We start from the raw sequence: 21,177 nt of genomic DNA, 5'->3' as shown, positions 1-21,177 counted from the left end.
CCTCTTATTTTTGTATTATTTTGATTGTTTGGACAATTATTCTCATCTTGTGTGCTATTGACACAACGTTTCGATCGTTGAAACCTACGACCTTCCTCGGGTGTGAATTTCATGTTTTTCCTCAACTAAGGAAAAGAGGGATTAGCTCTGCATTGCAAGGATTCAGACCGTGGGTTTTGCATTAAAAAAAATCAGTACGGACCCGAAATAATACAAAAATGGAAAAGACTTGAAAAGCTTTTTCCAAAAACAAGTAAGAATGACTGCACTGGACTTTTTCTCTTAAGAAGGGTCCTGATGATTTCCAGACTCATCCTCAAATCCACGGTCAGAATTCTTGCAATGCAGAGCTAACCCTTTTTCCTTTGTTGAGCAAAAAACATGAATTTCACACCCGAGGAAGGTCGTAGGTTTTAATGACTGAAAAGTTGTGTCAATAACACCCAAGATGAGAATAATTGTCCCAGTAACCAAAAACAATATAAAAATAAGAGAAGATTTTATACATATCAGACGAGATTGGTTTCGTTTTTTTTTGTATTTTCTGTTTTTTTTTTGTTTTTTTTTCTATTTTTTTCCGTTCTCTGCTTTTTTTTTTTTTTCTATTTTTTCTTTCTTTTTTTAAATATTTAAAATGTATTCGTGTAACTATTGGGAAAAGTCATCGAGTAAAGCCTGGACTACACGTGGTCTCTTCCCAGGAGAGAAACTTAATTGATTGGACGTTTTGAAATGTATTTATTCTTCAATCGATTTAATTCCACTCAGTAAATTAGGAGAGAGAGAGAGAGAGAGAGAGAGAGAGAGAGAGAGAGAGAGAGAGAGAGAGAGAGAGAGAGAGAGAGAGAGAGAGAGGAGGAATTCGAAGGAAAGAAAGAGAAAGAGAGGAAGTAAGCAAGAGAAAGGGGTGGAGAGAGGAGGGCAACTGATCTGTTTTTGTATCTTTTATTATTTCTGTAGTTGATTTTCATTTTTTTACTCTTTTTTCCACAATTTTCTTCTCATTTTATTGTAGCTGGGAATGAGGGATCCTATCGGATGATATACATCCACCCACCGTCTCATACATTCCAACCGGGAGATCTTTTATAAGATTTTAACCGTCCCTTTAAGTGCTATTGTTTGTATCTTTTTTTCACTTGGTTCATGGGGTATATTCGCCATTTAGTTTTCGAAGTTCTTTTTTGTGAGTCCGGTTGCTTTTATAATTACTATAATAATAGAGATGTTCATAAGATTTGACATTCTTTTCATGCCATACATAAGACCTTGGTATTCTGTTATTCCGGCACAGAAGGAATTACATGCAACTTTAGAATTGTTTCCATTCCAAGAATTTTTATGGAAACTAGATCCCATCTTTTTATTTCGAACAACACCATGTTTGCTTGTGCTATGTTGACTTATCGGACTATTATTCTCATCTTGAGTGTTATTAGCACAACGTTTCGGTCGCTACAACCTGCGACCTTCTTCGGGTGTCGAAAACATGCTTATGGAACACAATACCACAGGTCTGCTTCCCCCCCCCCAATAACACCCAAGATGAGAATATTAGTTCGATTAATCAACATAACACAAGCATTCACATTTCATCAAGAAAAAAAAAAAAATAATCAGAATTGCAATATCATGTTTATTTAATTATTGGAATTCTTTTGAGATGAGTAATTTGTATATTGATCCTTGATCGCCCTTCAAACCCGTGGCGCAGTGGGCTAAGACGTTGAATCGGTACAGTTCCAGGTGAGCATTGTCTGAAGATAGCGGTTTCAATCCTAACCAAAACCGGCTAGAGGATTAATTAGCCAAAAAACGTGGCGAGACGACAACTATGGAAGGCAGTAATTACTGAGGATACAGTTGAAGATTCAGTATTCCTATCCCGTCGCGATTAATTACCTGATGAAGGGCAGAGGAATAGTTGGCCGAAACGTCATAAAACAACACCTATAAAAGATGAGGATAATAGTCCGCAAATAAATAAATAAAAAGAAATACCATGTTTAGTTCTTTATTCCATCTTAGCCCCCTTCTTTCCTTTTATTTTTGCCGATTATCTCTTACGTTCTAATTCATCTGAAGGGGATACATTTTGACAGCGTCTTTTTGCATTTTTTGTTTTTAGAATTTTGTTTGCGTTTTTACAATAAGAATTCACGACGGAAACAAAGATACTTTCTCGCCTTCCTCCATGTGCTTAGCGTTAAGATGAATCTTTTAGTCATCACTCATCAAGGCACAGAGGCCATTCAAGGATAAGTGTTAGAGGGTATCATAATTGAAATTTGATAATTCATTTTAGAGGACGGCTCTTCAAAAACTTGTTCACATTAAACATGAAAACGAACATGTCATAGTCCATATAGTCATATGTTCCATAAACAAGCAGCTCTAAGAAAAAAAAAAACTTTGTTCATGGAATTTATGCTTAGATTTAGGCACCGATAAAGAGTAAGGGAAATTTCTGATAGTTGTTGTAGTTAGTTGAGTTTTTGCTGTTAAAGACTTACTGGAGGGAACCATATAGTGAAGCTCAGTCGAGCACCTGTCATGAAAATAGCATAGCTATATAGCAAAGAGAAGAAAAGAACATCGCCTATCAGATTTCTACTTGGATGGAAAAGTTTCTTGATGATGACGATTACGATGATGATGATGACGACGACGAAAATGATGAGGAGGATGAGGATGATGATGATGATGATGATGATGATGATGATGACGATTACGATGATGCTGATGACGATGATGATGATGATGACGACGACGAAAATGATGATGACGATGATGATGACGACGACGATGATGACGCCGATGATGATGAAGCCGATGATGATGATGATGATGATGGTGATGATGATGATGACGACGACGGTGATGATGATGACGACGACATCGATGATAATGATGATGATGATGAGGAAGATGACGATGACAATGGTGATGATGATGATGATGATGTGTCTCAAACAAATCAATATATAAATCCATCGTATGTGAACCACACGCTTTTGGCGTAAAACGAGTCAATCACGATTAATATATCATTGGTATTTCAAGTGACTTTCATCAATGGAACTCATTACTACAGGGCTGCATCCTCCAATGTCAACAAATATTTGTCTTGAATTTTCCCATAAGTAATCAAATTCGTATTAATTCGAGTGCCTCTTGGCCTTTATAACTGGCGGCCGAACAAAAGAACAAAAGAACAAAATCCCAGCGCTTTCCGTGAAGTAGTCATATGACGTATTAGTACGTTTCTTTTTTTGATACGCCAGTTTTGATCTTAGCCGGAAAAGTTTTCTCCTGGGCTTCAAAGCCAATAGAGTCTAAATCATTTCTGAAATGACTTTTTCTTTGATTAACGCGCTATGTTGCTGGTCCAATGCAGATGTAGTACGTAAGTCCACCCTCCTAGGCTTCTTTCTTTACGTTGGTTGGTTGTTTTTGTTTTACGGCATATCAACCCTTTTCAGGTTATTTAATGACGAATCCAGTGATTTTGAAGAACAATTTTTTAATAGAGTATATTTGTTGTTTTTTTTAGTCGGTTTCTATTTAACCCATACTTGGGACCCTAACAGGTACTACCACTCCAGGTCAAAGTGGACCTGGGAGCAATGGCAATTAAAGGGTGGCTCCACACTCCCCAAAGCCCGCAAGCTAGGGCCTCACCATCGGATATAGTTTAAGGTCATATCCAGAACCATCTTTATTTAGGAATAAGTTAGTTTATTGTTAATCACCCGAGACGCCCTTACCGAATGCCGACGGGGCTGCCCAGGCATTTATTGCAGGCCATAGTGCTCTTTCTCTAGGACACTGGTTATTCAATCCAACTTTCAGACACTTGTGTCACATTTTTTCGCTGAATAAGGGAGATAAATAATCATAGTTCTGACCTTACAAGCGATGCATTTCAACGAATATTTTAATCCCTTTATGTGCCGATTTGACCTTTGGTATGGCCAGTGTTGTTGGTTACAACGAGGAGTGGTCTTCACCGTCAAAGCCGGACAAACTCAGAAATCAATTAAAAATTAACCGCTCACACCATTGATTTACCAATAAAAATCGAAATAAAGCAAACACAATTTTTTTCTGACAGTCAACGGGCGCTAAATTATCCATCATGCGTTTGTTTAAACAATAAAATCATTCATTTGATGACAAAATATTTTCAGTTTAAAGTTTAAATCGTCTCCCGGGAAGAGAAGACTAGAGATTTACTGCGTCCTCGTTGTTAAGCAATTTTATTCTAATTGTGCTAGGAGATGACGGTGGCTAAGTGGTTAACGATATGGATTGGCAACCTGATTGTGTCAAGTTCGGATTCGTCGTGAAACAATAACTCTGAAGATGAGGATAACAGTAGGCTAATAAATAAATGAATAAACAAATAAACAAATAAATAAATAAATAAGTAAACAAATAAATAAATAAATAAATAAACAAATAAATAAATAAATAAATAACCTATTATTTGTTTTATTTTATTTTTATTTATTTTTATTTTTATTTTTTTACAGAGAAATGGACAACTTCGAATCTGGTGATCCGACACAGAAAGTCATTGTGGGGAATTCCGATTCAATGGATTACGAGGTCAACCGGGATCATGTATACATGGGACGAAGCCCAACCGGACTGAACATGTCTCCTAGCAGTTATAGTGAACAACATGGCGAACCTGACCTGTCAGAGAATGAGGTGGGCGTGGTCATAATATTCGGCACGCCTATTATATCTCTGTTCGTGGAGGGCAAAGAGCGACTGTGCCTGGCACAGATCTCCAACACGTTGCTGAGACAATTTAGCTACAACGAGATCCACAACCGTCGGGTAGCCCTGGGTATCGCGTGTATGCAGTGCACCCCCATACAGCTGGAGATCCTCAGGCGTCTGGGAGCCATGCCGATCTCTTCTAGAAGATGTGGTCTCATCACCAGAAGGGAAGCCGAGCGGTTAGTCAAGTCGTTTCTCGTCGATAATACGCCGCCCAGCTTACCCGACAACTTCTATTTCAAGGTGTATCATAAATGTGGGTGGGGGTCGGAGGGTCATTTCCTCCCAACAAGGTAAATATATCAATAAGTTTTATTATTATTATTATTATTATTATTATTATTATTATTATTATTATTATTATTATTATTATTATCACGTCGGTGCAAAAGTTTGTTTCCGGTTTGAAGAAAAGACATTTTAGATCATTGTAATTTATTTTATATATATTATTATTACTTAAACTATGGTTAATTAAAAACTGTTTCTTTCAGATTATCAAAACAACATTCACATTTTTTCAGCAATAATCTCATTCGTGCTGACGCGAAAACGGCCTTTTTAGTCAACAGAATGGGAGTCATCTTCCATCATGATAATGCTTGTTCCCATTAGATCTGATCAAAGACCTCCTAGGAAAATTTAGTTGGGAAATATTTCTCCATCCTGTATAGTCACCTAACCTAGCTCTCTCGGATTATAAATCATTCCGAGGATTAAGAAAAAACATTTAGATTGCCTTAAGTTATGAGAAATTTATTTTCACATAATTTAGAACTCTGCAGTGCGAAAAAAATTAACACAACAATAAAAAGCAAACTTACCAGGTTGATACAACCGGTCGAGCCTTATCATCCCTCTGCCTGTTCTACAAGTATTTTAGTGGTGAATGCTCTGATGAACTGCAAGCACTTGTGCCCCCACGACGTGAACACCCTCGGCAGACCCGATAGGCTGCAAAATCCTACCCCCACACTGTAGAGATCCCTAGATGTAAAAGATCTTTCTACTCCAGTAGTTTCTTCCCCAGAACCGCTAGACTTTGGAATTCCATTCCAGGTCACTGCTTCCCCAACTATATTGACGTGCAGAAGTTCAAGTGCAACGTGAACCAACATCTTGCTGCCCAAATCCCCACATAGTACCCCAGTAGTTGTTGCCCCTGATAGTAGCCCCCTACACCAAAGTGGCAATGTGCCTTGTTTGGGGGTGAAAATGTAATAATAAAAAAAAAAAAATTTTAAATAAAAAAAAAATCATTTGCATGCTCTGTGTCATTTATGCCGTTTTTTTTTTGTTTTGTTTTTTTCGAGTCTGTTAGGTAAACTTCTGATGAAGTGGTAATTTTTTTTCTTCTGAGAAGGCTTTCGTGGTTTCATGTTTAGAGTCCAAAATTTCCACGCTCTTTCAAGGCACCAATATTTCATATTAGAAGTGGGGATGACAATGTCAGCATAGTTGTCGATTAAAAAGACGATATTTCGTCTGGAAGGAAAATCTAATGAGTTAGGTTAAATTGTCTCACAGTGTTGAGACAAACATGGACTAATTCTCCCTTAAATTAATGAGTCCATTAAAGCTTCAACGATAAACACAAACGCACATGCATCGTGTTAGAAACCTCGTCAAGAACTGACTTTGTCCGTTTGAATTCTCCGCGCGTGCACGGGATTAAAATTTAAATCAACCAATCAGAAAGGCTGTAATAAAACAAAGTATCAATTCATATCAACCAATGAATATTCGCATTTCAAGTCATGCAATTTCTGACAGTTAACGTCACGAGAGGAGATTGAACATGGGTTAGAAATATATGTAACATCAAGCAAATCTTGAAGAATTTTACTAGCGAGGCATTTCTAAGCTCGTTGACACAAGGAATCAAGTTATCGAGAGCAATGTTTGTTATTGTCTTCTTCTATTCTATCTTCTATCTATCTTCTTCTATCTTCTTCTATTCTATCTTCTTCTTCTTCTTCTTTCTATCTTCTTCTTCTTCTTCTTTCTATCTTCTTCTATCTATTCTTTTCTATCTATCTATATAAATAAAATGAACTCATTTTTTCCCGTCTGATTTTGACATTAATAGGATTAAAAATCAAGATATTTCATGCAAATATAATATGCACAAATGGCAGAACAATATCTGAGGTGTGTTATAGGCTTATTATTTCTCAAATTCCTCGATAATCTTAGATTTCTATACTTTTTCTGCTGAGAAGTCACGGCCAAAATCGGTTAAGATCAATGGAAGTGGTAAAATATTTTCTCTCTAATAAATTCCTCCTCCCCCTGCCACCACTTGTCACCGTTTGGGGATCGTTCACAAGGAACAGTTGAGAAAAGAACACCGGTTTGGCTTCGTAGTTCTTTCATGTGAAGTTATTTAAAATCACTAAACTAAACTGCAGTGCTCTGTGGCGTAGTGGTTAGCATGCTGGACAATTCACATTATATTTTCACGTTCGCGCCGACCTACCGTAGTCGTTTTTTTTTTTTTTTTTCCTAAACAACTGGAATGGACTTTTCTTGGTGGCCGAACTGTTAACGTTGCAGATGTTTTTTTTTTTTGTTTTTTTTCACACTTTATTTTCCTACTTTTACTCATGACTCCGGGTTTGATCCTTCCTACTTACCTACCATAACATTTTTTTAAAACTCCCCCCCCGTCCCGGAAACAAACACTCGGACAACGCCGGGTACCCCCGCTAGTTATGAATAAAGGATTTTTAAAATCAGTTTTTCATTTTCAAGATAAAATTTTAAATTGGCACAAACTTTTGCACCGACCTGATACAATCATATTTGCCAATTTAACTTTTGTATAGATTTTTTGATAATCCACATATTAACATGTGATTTCAACTATTATATAAAGGTACTGTGTGTGTGTGTGTGTGTGTGTGTGTGTGTGTGTGTGTGTGTGTGTGTGTGTGTGTGTGAGTTCGTTCTCTACAGACTCGAAAACGGCTTGGCTGGTTTTGATGAAATTTCACGCGAGGTGTCCAGCAGTGTTCTTAGATAAGTTTTGTATCGGAACGTTTTCGATAAGTATCGATAATCGATAAATCGAAATTATCTAATGAAAGAAGGAACAGGCGGTTTTGAATAAAGCTGACACCTTATACAGCCTAACGTTACAATTGCATTTGAGAAGTTTATACTCAACAGTAGGTTCTTTGGTATGACAGGGGCGCGTTCGAAATGAATGTTTCTGCTTAAAGCACAATTTCACAATGATACTTCACTATTTACATTTTTAAACTTAAATTCAACCCATTATCACCGCACAAGCAGAAAGGCCAGGCATATGAAATCAGCAGCATGTTCTTTTATATGGCAGGGGCGCGTCCGAAATGAATGTTTCTAATTATAGCATAATTGAAGCATGATACTTGACTATGCATTTTAAACTTTAATGCAAGCCATTATATATAAAATAAGTTTATAAAATAAACACTAAGTTCTCTACAGTGCAATGTAGGCTACAATGTATTGTGGACTAAGAATTTTTAAGATAATATGAGAATAACGAAATAATAGCTACTTTTTAAAATAATATGGGATTAATGATATAATAGCTTCTTTTAAAGATAACATTGGATTAATGATATAATAGCTTATTTAATGGATGTCATAAACTGCAGTTACCGGAAGTTTCTTTTTAATAAAGAAGGAACACAAAGAGATCACCCATGAATTGGAGAGACAAAACATTAGTATCAATTGATTTGCCCGGAACTTGAGAATTCTTTAAAGTTAACAGCTATATACCGCTTCTCTGTCTCGTTCGATTAATATACCTAAGATAGTAAATAAACAATATGTAATATTATTATTCTGATGTGGCAGCATTATCGCAGACTGTTCAAATGTTTATTCCTTAAACATAAACTTTCTGTAATTAACGCCTTCCAGTTTTCTTTGCGTACCAGAACAATAATATGCAGTTATTTTATTTGAATAAAACGAATTACTGTTCTCATCTCCGATGTACTTTTCACAATATTTCGGCTGATGCAAACTTCCGATCTTCTTCTAATGCGTCTTGTCCAACTTGGGAATTTGTCGAACTCTTGTATCTATCCAAAATTTTTGAACAGTACCCATTATTTCATCCACGTGGATACTTGGAAAATACTTAATTATCACTTAGCACTTACATCCATTGTTTCACGAACCTTGCGGACGATTCTAGCATCAATTCCAGCGGGCTTAAAATTATTCTCTCTCTCTCCCTCTCTCTCTCTCTCTCTCTCTCTATATATATATATATATATATATATATATATATATATATATATATATACATATACATATACATATATATATATATATATATATATATATATATTTATTTTACTTGTAAATATTAACTCTTTAATATTTATAATATATTTTAAGTTTACCATTTTGATTACCTTGGTAAACTTATTGTAATATATATATATATATATATATATATATATATATATATATATATATATATATATATATATATATATTGAGTAAGATGATTGACAATTCATAATCAAAAATTAAAATTAAAAATTAAAAAATCAGTTTCAAACAAATAAAAAAATCCTTATGAAACCGATTTTTAAATTTTAATTTTAATTATAAGTTATAAATAATCTTACTCAATATTAAAATAGCTCTAGGATATATATGCCTATCGAGCTTATTATATGTCTGCATTGCAACGAGCACTGTTTTATTTTATTTTAATTGTATTAATTTACTAATACATTAAAATATATTCTGCTCTTCGGACTGTTGTTCTAATACACTTTATATATATATATATATATATATATATATATATATATATATATATATATATATATATATATATATAAAATAAAGACTATTTTCCCCTCTAAATTCAGACATCATACAACTATAAACTTAGGCACTACATATAATTCCAATTTGATCACAATTCCTACTTATAACTGACGAAATTAATTGCCACTTTCATTTGATTCTATACTTTCCTATATTAGTTCCGTCCATCTAAATTCTTAGAGAAAACGGGCGTAAAAAACAAACAAAAAAAAAACAAACTACTTCCACCTTCTCATTAACCACCGGGAATTACATTTCATTATATTCAAAATGAAACAAGAACACCCTAAGCTTTAAAGCTTAGGGCGTTCTTGTTTCATTTTCTTATTCCAATATATTTTCTTTCAACAAATACAACTACACTTAGTAAGCACAGAAAACCCCCTAAAGCTTAAGAACTTATTTTTACTGGGATTTTAGTGATTGAATACGATCTCGTTAGATTCGAACAATATTGCCGAACACTAAATCAATATGACAGTTCTTACTCTTCCATTCAGTAAACCACCTCCGTTTTTTTTAAATTCCATTTTCACCCCAAACAAGGCAGTGCCATTTTGATATAGGGGCTACTATCGGGGACATAAGTTGCAGGGGTACTATGTAGAGAGTTGGGCAATATGTTTGTTTACATTACATTTGAACTTCTGTGTGTCAGTACAGTTGAGGAAGCAGGAAACCGGAAGGGAATTCCAAAGTCTAGCAGTTCTTGGAAATAAACTATTAGAGTAAAAGGCTTTCTTACATCTAGGGATCTCTACTGTGTAGGGGTGGGATTTAGCTTCTTGTCGGGTTTGTCGGGGATATTTACGTCGAGGGGGTACAAGACTTGTATGTCGTCGGTCCACCATTAAAATACTTGTAGAACAGGCAGAGGGGTGCAATATTTCGTCAATGGGACAGAGGCCGAAGCTTAGATGACAGTTCAGGACCTATCAGGCCGACGACCCTCTTTTGAACCCTGTCCAGGAGCGAGATCTAATAGCAGATGCACCAGCCCAACAATACTTTATACATGGGCGAATGGTGGCTTTGTAGAGGTGCAGGATACTTTCAGGCGTAATTAACTTTCTAGCACGGTAAAGAGAGCCCATCTTCCTCGCAGCGGCCGTGGCAATGTTCTCAATGTATCTGTTCCAACTTATTTTCCTTTTAGGCGTTAATCCGAGGAGTTTAAAAGAAGTACTTTCAGATAACGTATCTTTAGTCATAGCTATTAGTGGTTGAGAAGGTTTCTTGTAATTATTGAAGGAAACAAGCTTAGTTTGGCAGCATTGAATGAGACCATCCATTTATGTCCCGCTTCCACTACAGATTGGAGGTCTTCCTCTAGTGTTTTTGCCATTTCCTAAGATATTGTTTAGATGTACATTGTTTAGATGTACGACCATCGAGGACAACCTGGATTCTTCTCTTTTCTAAAAAGGATTTAATTATATTAAGTATTCGTCCAGTGATACCGTATGATCTGATTCTCCTGAGAAGACCATCGTGTCATACCCTGTCAAAAGCCTTAGATATATTTAGGGTTACCGCTCTATACTCCCCTGCTGTGTCCAGTGTATGGTTTACAAAAAACAAAAAAAAAAAACACTATACAATGATTCTACTACATTTTCACATATATACCACGTCCATTCCTCGCTATTAACAAAAAAATGCTCAGTCGGATTCTTCATTTCATCAGATAATTGTAACATTTTCTATAACAAATAAAGAAATGCTCTTTATACATACATTACTTTTTCATAAATATATGTATACTAGCAGGGAGTCCTGACGTTGCCCGGGATTGAATAAAAGTCAACACATGTTCCACACTGCCAATACTTTTACTGAAATCGAAATCAGTGAAGTCGCCTATTTTTCAATCAAATCGATTGATTGCCTGTGCTCTAGTCCGGGGCCCACCGTGTTACACAGGGAGGAAGCCTCACATGCACCCCCGCATTGATTTAGTCCCCATAACATCGTAGTCTACATTGCACTGTAGAGAACCTACTGTTGATTTTATAAGATTATTTTTATATATTGGCTTGAATTGAAGTTTAAAACTGTAAAAGTCAAGTATACTTATGCTCTAAACAACATTCATTTCAAACGCGCTCCCACCTTATCAAAGAACCTACTGTTGATTTTATACGCTGAGCCCTTTTGCTTGTGTTGTGTAAGAACTTCTTAAATGCCCTTGTGATGTTAGGCTGTATAAGGGTGTTAACTGTTACTTCTTTAATCGTTTTTTTTTTCGATTATCGATTTTCGATACTTACCAGAGGCATTCAAATACAAAAACTATTTTAGAACACCCCTAGACACATAAAGTATATTTGTAGTGAATGAACTTACACACACACACACACACACACACACACACACACACACACACACACACACACACACACAGTGACTTTTTATATATAAGTAGAGATACAAAGATTTCATTTGTATACAACAGCGAGTGGAGTCAGAATAAAAAGCAAAACGTTCGGCCAGTAAGATCTACTTAACCCTTTCTAAATAATATATCATTCATTGTTTTTTTGGTTTGTTAAAAACCGAAAACAAGCGGAGCATTCTCTAAATGGGAGTGGGATCTAAGAAACAAGAAAAGATAAATACAATTTGTAGGAGGCCCGAAGATAAAAAAAATTGTAATCTGAAAAGTGAGCAGCTTGGAGGATTTCTATTACCAGGGGGAAGTAACTCATTCACTCAACTATCTAAAAAGTTACACTTATCTGTGTGGCTGGAATCCGACAAGACCAAGAACCTTGTAGACAATACTCGGGTAGGGAACACGTACTCATACGTGACTCTTTTTCCAACCCACTTATTGCATCTTGTGTCCACCTTTTTTTTTAAAACTAAGTCGTAACATTTTCAACAACAGAATAAAATGACTTTATTATGTCTTTTATCACCTTGTCTGACGTCGCTGTTTATCTTTCCTACATTTCATGAGTGTCCGTCAATTGTCTCATCTGTTTAACTAATAATGATGCGAATAAAACTATTTTCATCTAGAAAAGTGACACACTGGAGATATTCGATCTAGAAGAAAAAGACTGGTGTTATCTTAGTTATTTGCCTCTTAAACTTTTACTAAGACGAGTAAAACGCTTTTCACGAAAAAAGTAACACAAGGAGACGTTCGCTGAGAGTTTTCTTCGGGGGTTTACTTGAAGAAAATGATCTTAGGGGAGAGAAACTAATTGTTTACTTCTTTACTTTCTAATTTAACTGAAATGAATTCCGCAAACAGACATCGAACATTATTGGTGGTGTCTCCTTCACACAGCTTCCACAGAGAGACTAATTTGGAAAACTTTTGTTTTTCCTAGCTCGACTAGCATGATGTCATTCTTCATCGTATTCCTGTTTTGTCCAGGGCGCTTGGCCTCTACCGTAACCATCGTAAATGTAGATTCAGTCCGTTGCACTGAAAAATGACGTCATGGTCTGAAGTCCTAGCAAGCTAGATCTGTTGGACAGTTAGACTTTCGATAATAAAACATTTTTTTAAAAATCTCAAATTTTTAGCTACTAACATGATTAAATTTATGGCCGTCTTTATAATTTTTTTCTTTTCATAAAAGTCGATTTTTTCTCGAATTTTATCATCGGTTAAAGTATCTTATTGTCTCTTAGCTAGTGTAATGAGCCGTGTCCATTTTAATTTTGTTTTGTAAATAGAAAGTCTTCAAGAATCTCACTCGACTTTATTTTGCGTGTTGTCAAACTCATTAATCTAGAGATTAAAGGTTCAATCTTCAATAAAAGGGATAGTACAATATAATAAAGAATTACTTGAGGAAAATCTACATCCATAGATTAAATAAAAGGTTCAGTTTAAAATACAAGCTAGATTCTCGGGTTCGACAAGATGCACCTTCGGATGTTATATCGGCCGAAATGTTGTGAGAATAATGTCCAAGATGATAACAGTATTATTTTTATTAGAAGGAGTCACTACTTAAGGCCAGGGGTCACTTCTCTTCATCATGCCCCCGCCCCCCATTGGTTGCTGTAGCATAAACTGCTTTTCATATGGAGGGAGTAACGCCAGGCGACGTTCACAGAGTTTTCTTCAAGGTTTTATATATAAAGAATGAACTCCGGAGAGAGAGAGAGAGAGAGAGAGAGAGAGAGAGAGAGAGAGAGAGAGGGGAGAGAGAGTAATGCTATCTGAGCTAATTGTTTACTTGATAACTTTACTTTTTAATTTAACCGAAATAAGAGACGCAGGGGTTAAAATTTTGCAATTAGAGATTATCAAAATTTTCTATATTATTGACGGTGTCTTCTTCGCACAGTTTCCACGTTGAGACTAATCTGAAAAACCTATTTTCTTTCCGCTTGAAAATGCGAAGTTATTATTTATTGTCTCTCTCTTTTGTCCACGGTGTTTGATCTCTGTCCCCTTCCCCAACTTTACGTCGCTCATCTTTCATTTAACCCTGGCAACGATTCTGTTTTACAGATATGGGTTATCATGCACTCGGTGCGACTCTTGTCAAAATTAATACTAGCTAACTTAATCGCCATTGACATAATGTCCCTTACATGTAACACACCAACACTTACTCACAATATTTTGCTAGTTGCTTGGAATGTGAACGAATTGTATACGATGTTTTTTTTTGGGGGGGGGGTAGCATCTGTCCTGGTACTACGCTTCACTTTTTCTGTCGTCAGTCAGTGGAGAAGAAATCCCTCTAGACTGAGGCAATTTTTATTTTTTGTTCCAATCCAGAGTACCCCTTTTGGGAGAGTTGGATTTTTCCTGTATTAAAAACTGACCTTGTGTTTAACTTTGCCCTTGTGAGGAGGTAAGTCAATAGGGACATCATTCACCTCAATGGTACAAAAACGAAAACGTAACTTGGGATTTTATTGTGTTCACTTTTCTCAAAATACTGTTTAGTATTCTCTAACTATTCACATACATTGCTATGCACTTCAAAAAAAAAAAAAAAAAAAAAGAGCTAGCTCTGCATGTTAGGAAACTTAACGAAACAACGCTTTGCTTCAACTATGACAAATAATAATTTTCTTTCATCCAGACCCCATAAAAAATGTGTTGTCTTTGTGCCCCCCCTCCTTTTTTCTCTCTTTTCCACCCCAAACAAGACGTATTGCTACTTAGGTGTGACGAGCTACTAATTATGATTATGTCTACAGGGATATAATTGGGGAGTTGAGAAGCAAGCTGCCTGTTTGCGTTACATTTAAACTTCGACATGTTAGTACAATCAGGGTAATAAAAAACAGGGAGAGAATTCCGCAGTCTACCAGTCTACTGGAAGAAACTATTAAAACATAGGGCTTTTCGACATCTAGGGACTTCAACAGTATGCTCAGAGAAGCAATAAACAGTGAGATAATTCCAAAGTCGAGCAGTCTGAGGGAAGGTGCTATTAAAGTAGAGGACTTTCTGGCATCTAGGGACCTCAACAGTGAAGGGGTTTGAATTTGCTGCTTGTAGATCGCATTCCATTAAAATTCTTGTAAAACTGATATATGGATGCAACAGGTGATCTGTGGTTATATTTGATTGAGAAAATTTTTAGTTCTTGTCCAGAGTTTTCCCTATATTAAAAAACAAACACAAAGAAAAAAATCTGTATGATGTACGTACCCGTGATTAATAATTCCAATCTGTGGACATCTGGCACGAAGGCAAACCTCACAATATTATTATACCATCTTTTTTCAAACTGAAACATATCTATCTAAATAAATATTTCAAATATTCTGGTTAATGCAGTTTCTGGTTATGAAGCTCTGCCTAAAAGTCTTTGCAGCAATTAGTGAAATATTTCCGTTCTATGGAGTCCGGCACAAACGAAGACCCCACGATATCGTACCATCTCTAGACAGAACAGGTCATTTAAATTGCTTTAACAATTTAGGTACGCTATACTTTGGAGAGATGAGGGTGATGACGTACGTATGAATATGGAGTTTCCTTGGCTTAATATCATATATATTATATAAACTTAAATTAACGAAAGCAAAAAATACTCTGTTATGAAGATGCAAGGACAAACATAAAAATCAGTATGTCTGTCGTCGTCGCCTGTTTTTTAAAACAAACTGTGGCTTCAAAAATTTCTGTAAAATAACAAATGGAACCCAACTGGGTCTTTTTGACTCACTCCCCAGTGTGTGTGAGTGAATGAGTGTGTGTGTGTGTGTGTGTGAGAGAGAGAGAGAGAGAGAGAGAGTGTGTGTGTATGTGTGTGTGCGCGAGTGTGTGTGAGTGTGTGTGTGTGCACGCGCGTGAGTGTGGGTATGTATGTGAGTGTGTGTGTATGTGTGTACGTGAGTGTGTGTGTGAGTGTGTATTACGGCCATTAATAATTTAATGAATAATGGTTCGTATCTAATTGAGAGATGAGATAGAATTCAAAATTATCTCCGTCTGATAAAAAAACAAACAAAAAAAGACAGCAATAATAATAATAATAATAATAATAATAATAATAATACGATAGCGTGTGTGTTCTTTTGTGTGTCACGCTTATATTCGGGTCGTTTAATTGTTATGTTCTTTTATTTCTTGTCATAAATAATTTTACCAACAATTCTTCATAAGTTTTGGTTTCGGTTTCGACTATAGCTGATGCCACTTAAATCACCTCTTTTTTTATAAATAATTTTATCAAGAATTCTTCATAAGTGTTGGTTTCGGTTTCGATTATGGCTGAAGGAACTCAAGTTATATATATATATATATATATATATATATATATATATATATATATATATATATATATATATATATATATATATATATATATATATATTACCGATTTTGTGCAGGTAGTCTATATATATGTATACACACTCGTGAGCTATATATATATATATATATATATATATATATATATATATATATATATAATATAAAGCTGAACGCCTGTGTGTGTTTGTGTGTGTGTGTGTGTGTGTGGTCACGAATAGGCTCCTATATGGTTGACTATTTAAAAAAAAACTGATTGCATATAATGATAGAAGATTATCGAGGATCAGGAATGGGTATGTTTGATCTGGCAGAACGGTGGTTCATAAAAATTGTGGGGTCTGCGTTCGCGCCTGGCCCCCAAAGTATGGAAATAAAAAATGGAAAGCAAACGTTTACAAGGATTTTTGATATAGATGTACATAAGAATACTTTGATAAGTATGTTTCAACTTAAATAGGGATGGTATAATAAAATTGTGGGGTCTGCTTTCGCGCCTATACTCCATGGAAATATGGCACAAACTTTAACAAAGACTTTTCATATCTATTTGCGTAAGTATACTTTAATAATTATGTTTCAATTTGAAGAAATATTGTATAATAAAATTATTGGGTGTTCGTTCGCACCTGACCTCCATAGAATGTAAATATGTCACAAAGTTTAACAAGGTTTTTTAAAAGGGGTGAGAGTCCACAATAACACCTTAACTTTAATCTTAATTCACGTTAGCTTTTATTTATTTTTTGAGTTGAATCATATTGTGTCGAATAAATTCACCTCATAAATTCACGTTCTTATTAAAGTGAAAGCCAAAAAAAAAAAAAAAAGGGCGGATCTTTAGACAATTCTCGACACAAATTTGGCATAACTCTGTTTTTTCCTTTTCCACTTGCACGTGGCACTCTTTCGAAAATAGATAAATAGATAAATAATAAAAATAAGAACGTTACTTGTTATCGTGTCAAAAGAAGGAAAAAATCCTGCTCACGTGATTACGTGTCTTTTTTAAAAACATTACATAACCTTTTTATTTTTATTTATATATCTGTTTAAGCTTTTTTTGTCAGTGTACTAGAATGAATTCAGTTGATTACAACCCTTTCTGCGTGTTCTTTACATTACAATAGTACAACCCTGAATCCGACGGCGCAATACTACACCTGTTACGTTGTTGCTCTATAATAAAGGGTTGAGTGTTTGTTGCGTCATCTCTAATAATGGATTAGAAGAGATGACGTGTTATATTATATATTTATGTTGTATCATAAAGGGAATCGTGTGTGAGTGACATGTATTTTCAGAACCTACCTCTGCTTCTTCGATGTTGGACCATCTGGAATTTCTCGTCCCCCAGTGAAGAGGAGGAGACAACGGGAAGCCGTCCGTTGTCTTCTGAGTCGAAATCAAATCTCAACGATTCAGCTAACCTGATCACATGACTCGCACGCAATCCAATCAGCTGATCTTAACTTCCGGTCAACGTGTCTACACTATAACTCACCTCTTCCCCCCTCTCTCTCTCTAATCCTTAACACACCATTCAATACTGTAAAACTGAAACGAAGCTGTTCTGCTTGAAAAGCGCACCATTTTCTTCTTATTCATATTTATATCGATTCTTTGCTTTAAAAAACTAAAGTAATTACGAGTTTACTTTTTTAATATCCCATTTTGCTGTTTCGGATTATTTTACTAAAGTAAGTAAAGCTTCATTATTTTCAAAACTGTTTTTGTTTCTTTGTTTTTCGATATTTCGTCGATATTATTTAGTAAGAGTGTTTAGCAGAAAAGCCAACAAACGACTACCCGAAAAAATAAATATACAAGAAATAGATGTTACCATAGTCAATAAAAGTTCAGTTCATGTTTTTTTTTTGTTTTGAAATAGTTTTTAATGCTCTTTACTTGAAATAATTTCAGCGAACCGAAATTAAAACGAAATTTGAGGCGATAACTACTTAAATGAATTTTTATAGAAACTACACATGCCATAATCGTATATTCCTCAAGCACAAAATAACGGAAAACATTAAATATGTTTATAAATATTCCTTACGTTGACGGAACTCTCTTAAATTGTGAAGACAGAATGCTCAGGTGCCCCTCCTTCAAATTGAATATGGGGCTCTCCATTTCAAAGTCGCTGCCATTTTGATTTTTTTTTAAACTGGTTCGTGAATTAAAAAAATTTTTTTTTACAAACTACTTAAAAATACAAACCAATGAACTTTTCTATCATAAAAGTAACTTTTATTGACTATGGTAACATTTATTTCTTGTATATTTATATCATTATATATATAACATTTTCTCTTTGTAAGGAAGCATCATTTTGTTGGTCACTCTTGGCTACGAATGGAAACAAAGTTGATATAAAAATATATTTTCGCGAAAATTATCTTTACTTTCATCATATTTTGCTTAGGGTAAAATTTTTGAGTATCAAAACCCATCTCTTTACACCCCTCCTTTTCATAACCTACCACAGTTTCATCAATCACAGTCCATTTTCTGTAGGCTGTTTTTTAACCCATTCAACGACGGGTACTTCTGCTAGTATATATATGTATATATATATATATATATATATATATATATATATATATATATATATTGAGAGAGCGAAAAACACAGAGAGAACGAGAGAGAGAGAGAGAGAGAGAGAGAGAGAGAGAGAGAGAGTGTGTGTGTGTTATATTTTATGTTTTAGAGGTGGCAAACTTTAAATTGACAACTCTATTTTCTTTATTGCAAATTTAGCAACTATCGGTTATTTTGAGTTCATCTTGATTTGGTAATCTAGCATGTGGTTCCAGCAGGACTGAGCCACATGCCACACAACGATCGATACGATCAATTTAATGTGAAAAACATTTCATGAACGAATAGGTTCACGAAATGTGCCTGTCAGCTAGCCACCTCGCTTGTGCGATTTAAACCCATTGTTTTGTGTTGGCAAAAGCGTGTTGATTCTGATAGTGCTTATTTCGATCAATAAATTTTTGTTTGAGACGAGATATGTTCATCTGAATTTTAAAGTTAAAAACTGCAAGAACTTTCTTGTCAACCTGATAAAGTGAGTTTAGTAGTTTTTTTGTTGTTTCTTTTTTGTTTTATAAATAAAACTCTCTTTTTTGTTTATTGCAGATACAACAGTTCTCGAGCGAAATGCATCAAATGCGTTTATTGCAACGTATTTTTCTCGCCAAATAAATTCATCTTTCATTTCCATCGGACAGCAAGCAACGAGTACAAGCATGCCGATGCCGCCAACTTTAACTCTTGGCGTAAACATCTGCATCTCGTTGAACCAGTCCCATCCGAGGATATCGTGCACGCATGGGAAGACGTGAAAGCCATGTTTAACGGGGGCAGCCGGAAACGCCTCACCGTCAACCACCCAGCTCCGTTATCATCGCCTGTGAAATCAAACACAAAAGAGATGCGTTACATCCCGTACTCGCAGAAAGAAAACTCTACCAACGAACAAATCCCTCTCCCTGCAGGTGAAAAATTCACACACGTGGTTCCTTCGTTTCCAGTCAACCCGACTCTATACAGCCCAGCTTCGGTGGAACCTCTGATTCCGAGAACCCACCCTGCTTTTCCGAAACCTCGGGTTCCAACCAGTTACGGTGAGTTCTTCAGGACCTTAAGCGCCCCTTACAGCATGTGGTGGATGAAGTATGCCCCAACTATGGCAGCCGGATATAATCTGAACCATCTACCTCGAAATCCGTTTGACATGTCCGCTCAAGTTCCACATCAATGGCCGGTTAACCTGAAGCGCATGCGTGGGTCTAATACTTCCGGTGACGATGCAGACTATAAATACAATGATTTCAAAATGACGGATCAATGGAATGCTTTCACTCTTATGCAGCCAACCAGAACGTTCTTTACGGAAGCTGGAAACACTGAGAAAACGGAAGTTAGTGGAATAGGAGTTCCGGTAAACCAGGGGATTGTCGGAAGCGAGACAGCAGCAACTTGTGACTATTCGCGTCATATTCGCGATTCCTCTACCGGGGAAAAGATGGCGTCTCCCCACCTCAGTGACGCGTCTTCAAATGGCGAACGGTCAGAATTCGGAGCGGCGTACGACCAAGCGGAACACCGAGAGAAATGTCTGATTCGCCAGCGAGATGCCGCCGACGTCTCATCTACCTCTTCTTACACGCCACCTGCACCCACGACGTCCATTCAAGTAGCCGACACTTTGAAGAAAATACCGACAGACGACGAACAGATGACAGAAGATGATGAAGAAATGGACAAGAAAAATTTGGTAATCATCTAACTTTTGCTATATTTTGTTTGTGTCAACAAATTAGAATGACATCATATTTTGACAGCTGTAATTAGGGCATCATCTAATATATAAAATTATATTGCCGAATTATCGATTTTTGTCATGAATACCTTAAAATTTAAACTATATTATCTATCTATCTATCTATCTATCTATCTATCTATCTGTGTATTTATCTATCTATCTACCAATATATATATATATATATATATATATATATATATATATATATATATATTATACTTTTAAATAAATATTACAATTATTTTTATGCTTACAAACAGTAGTATTTTATGCTTACGTAATCATCAGTGTAGGAAGTGATAATTTCTGAGAGATTCAAACAAAGCCACAGAGCCACATATGATTTTGTAGGCCAGAATCGCTTCCTTTTCCTTTTTAAATTCTTTGCTATAATCACGCATAACATCATCTGCTATGACGTCATATGTGACGTTTATTATGGAAAAACAATCAA

The 21,177-nt window shown here is 35.6% G+C and overlaps 1 protein-coding gene across 1 annotated transcript in view; it reads left to right on the top strand.

Annotated features, from left to right (window-relative positions):
• Positions 1 to 4,541: 4,541 nt before the first annotated feature.
• Positions 4,542 to 21,177, top strand: part of LOC145249456 (uncharacterized) — a 26,928-nt gene continuing 10,292 nt past the window's right edge. The window contains exons 1-2 of the mRNA XM_080111022.1: positions 4,542 to 5,084; positions 19,535 to 20,675. Of these exons, the coding sequence (XP_079967148.1) occupies positions 4,600 to 5,084; positions 19,535 to 20,675 (1,626 nt within the window). The 5' untranslated portion in view covers positions 4,542 to 4,599. The remainder of the gene's footprint in view (positions 5,085 to 19,534; positions 20,676 to 21,177) is intronic.

Source organism: Euprymna scolopes, chromosome 28, assembly GCF_053919585.1.
Source record: "Euprymna scolopes isolate OS-2025 chromosome 28, ASM5391958v1, whole genome shotgun sequence".
NCBI classification, from domain to species: domain Eukaryota; kingdom Metazoa; phylum Mollusca; class Cephalopoda; order Sepiida; family Sepiolidae; genus Euprymna; species Euprymna scolopes.
The sequence above is the reverse complement of the archived record's forward strand: the minus strand, read 5'-3'. Positions and strand labels throughout refer to the sequence as shown.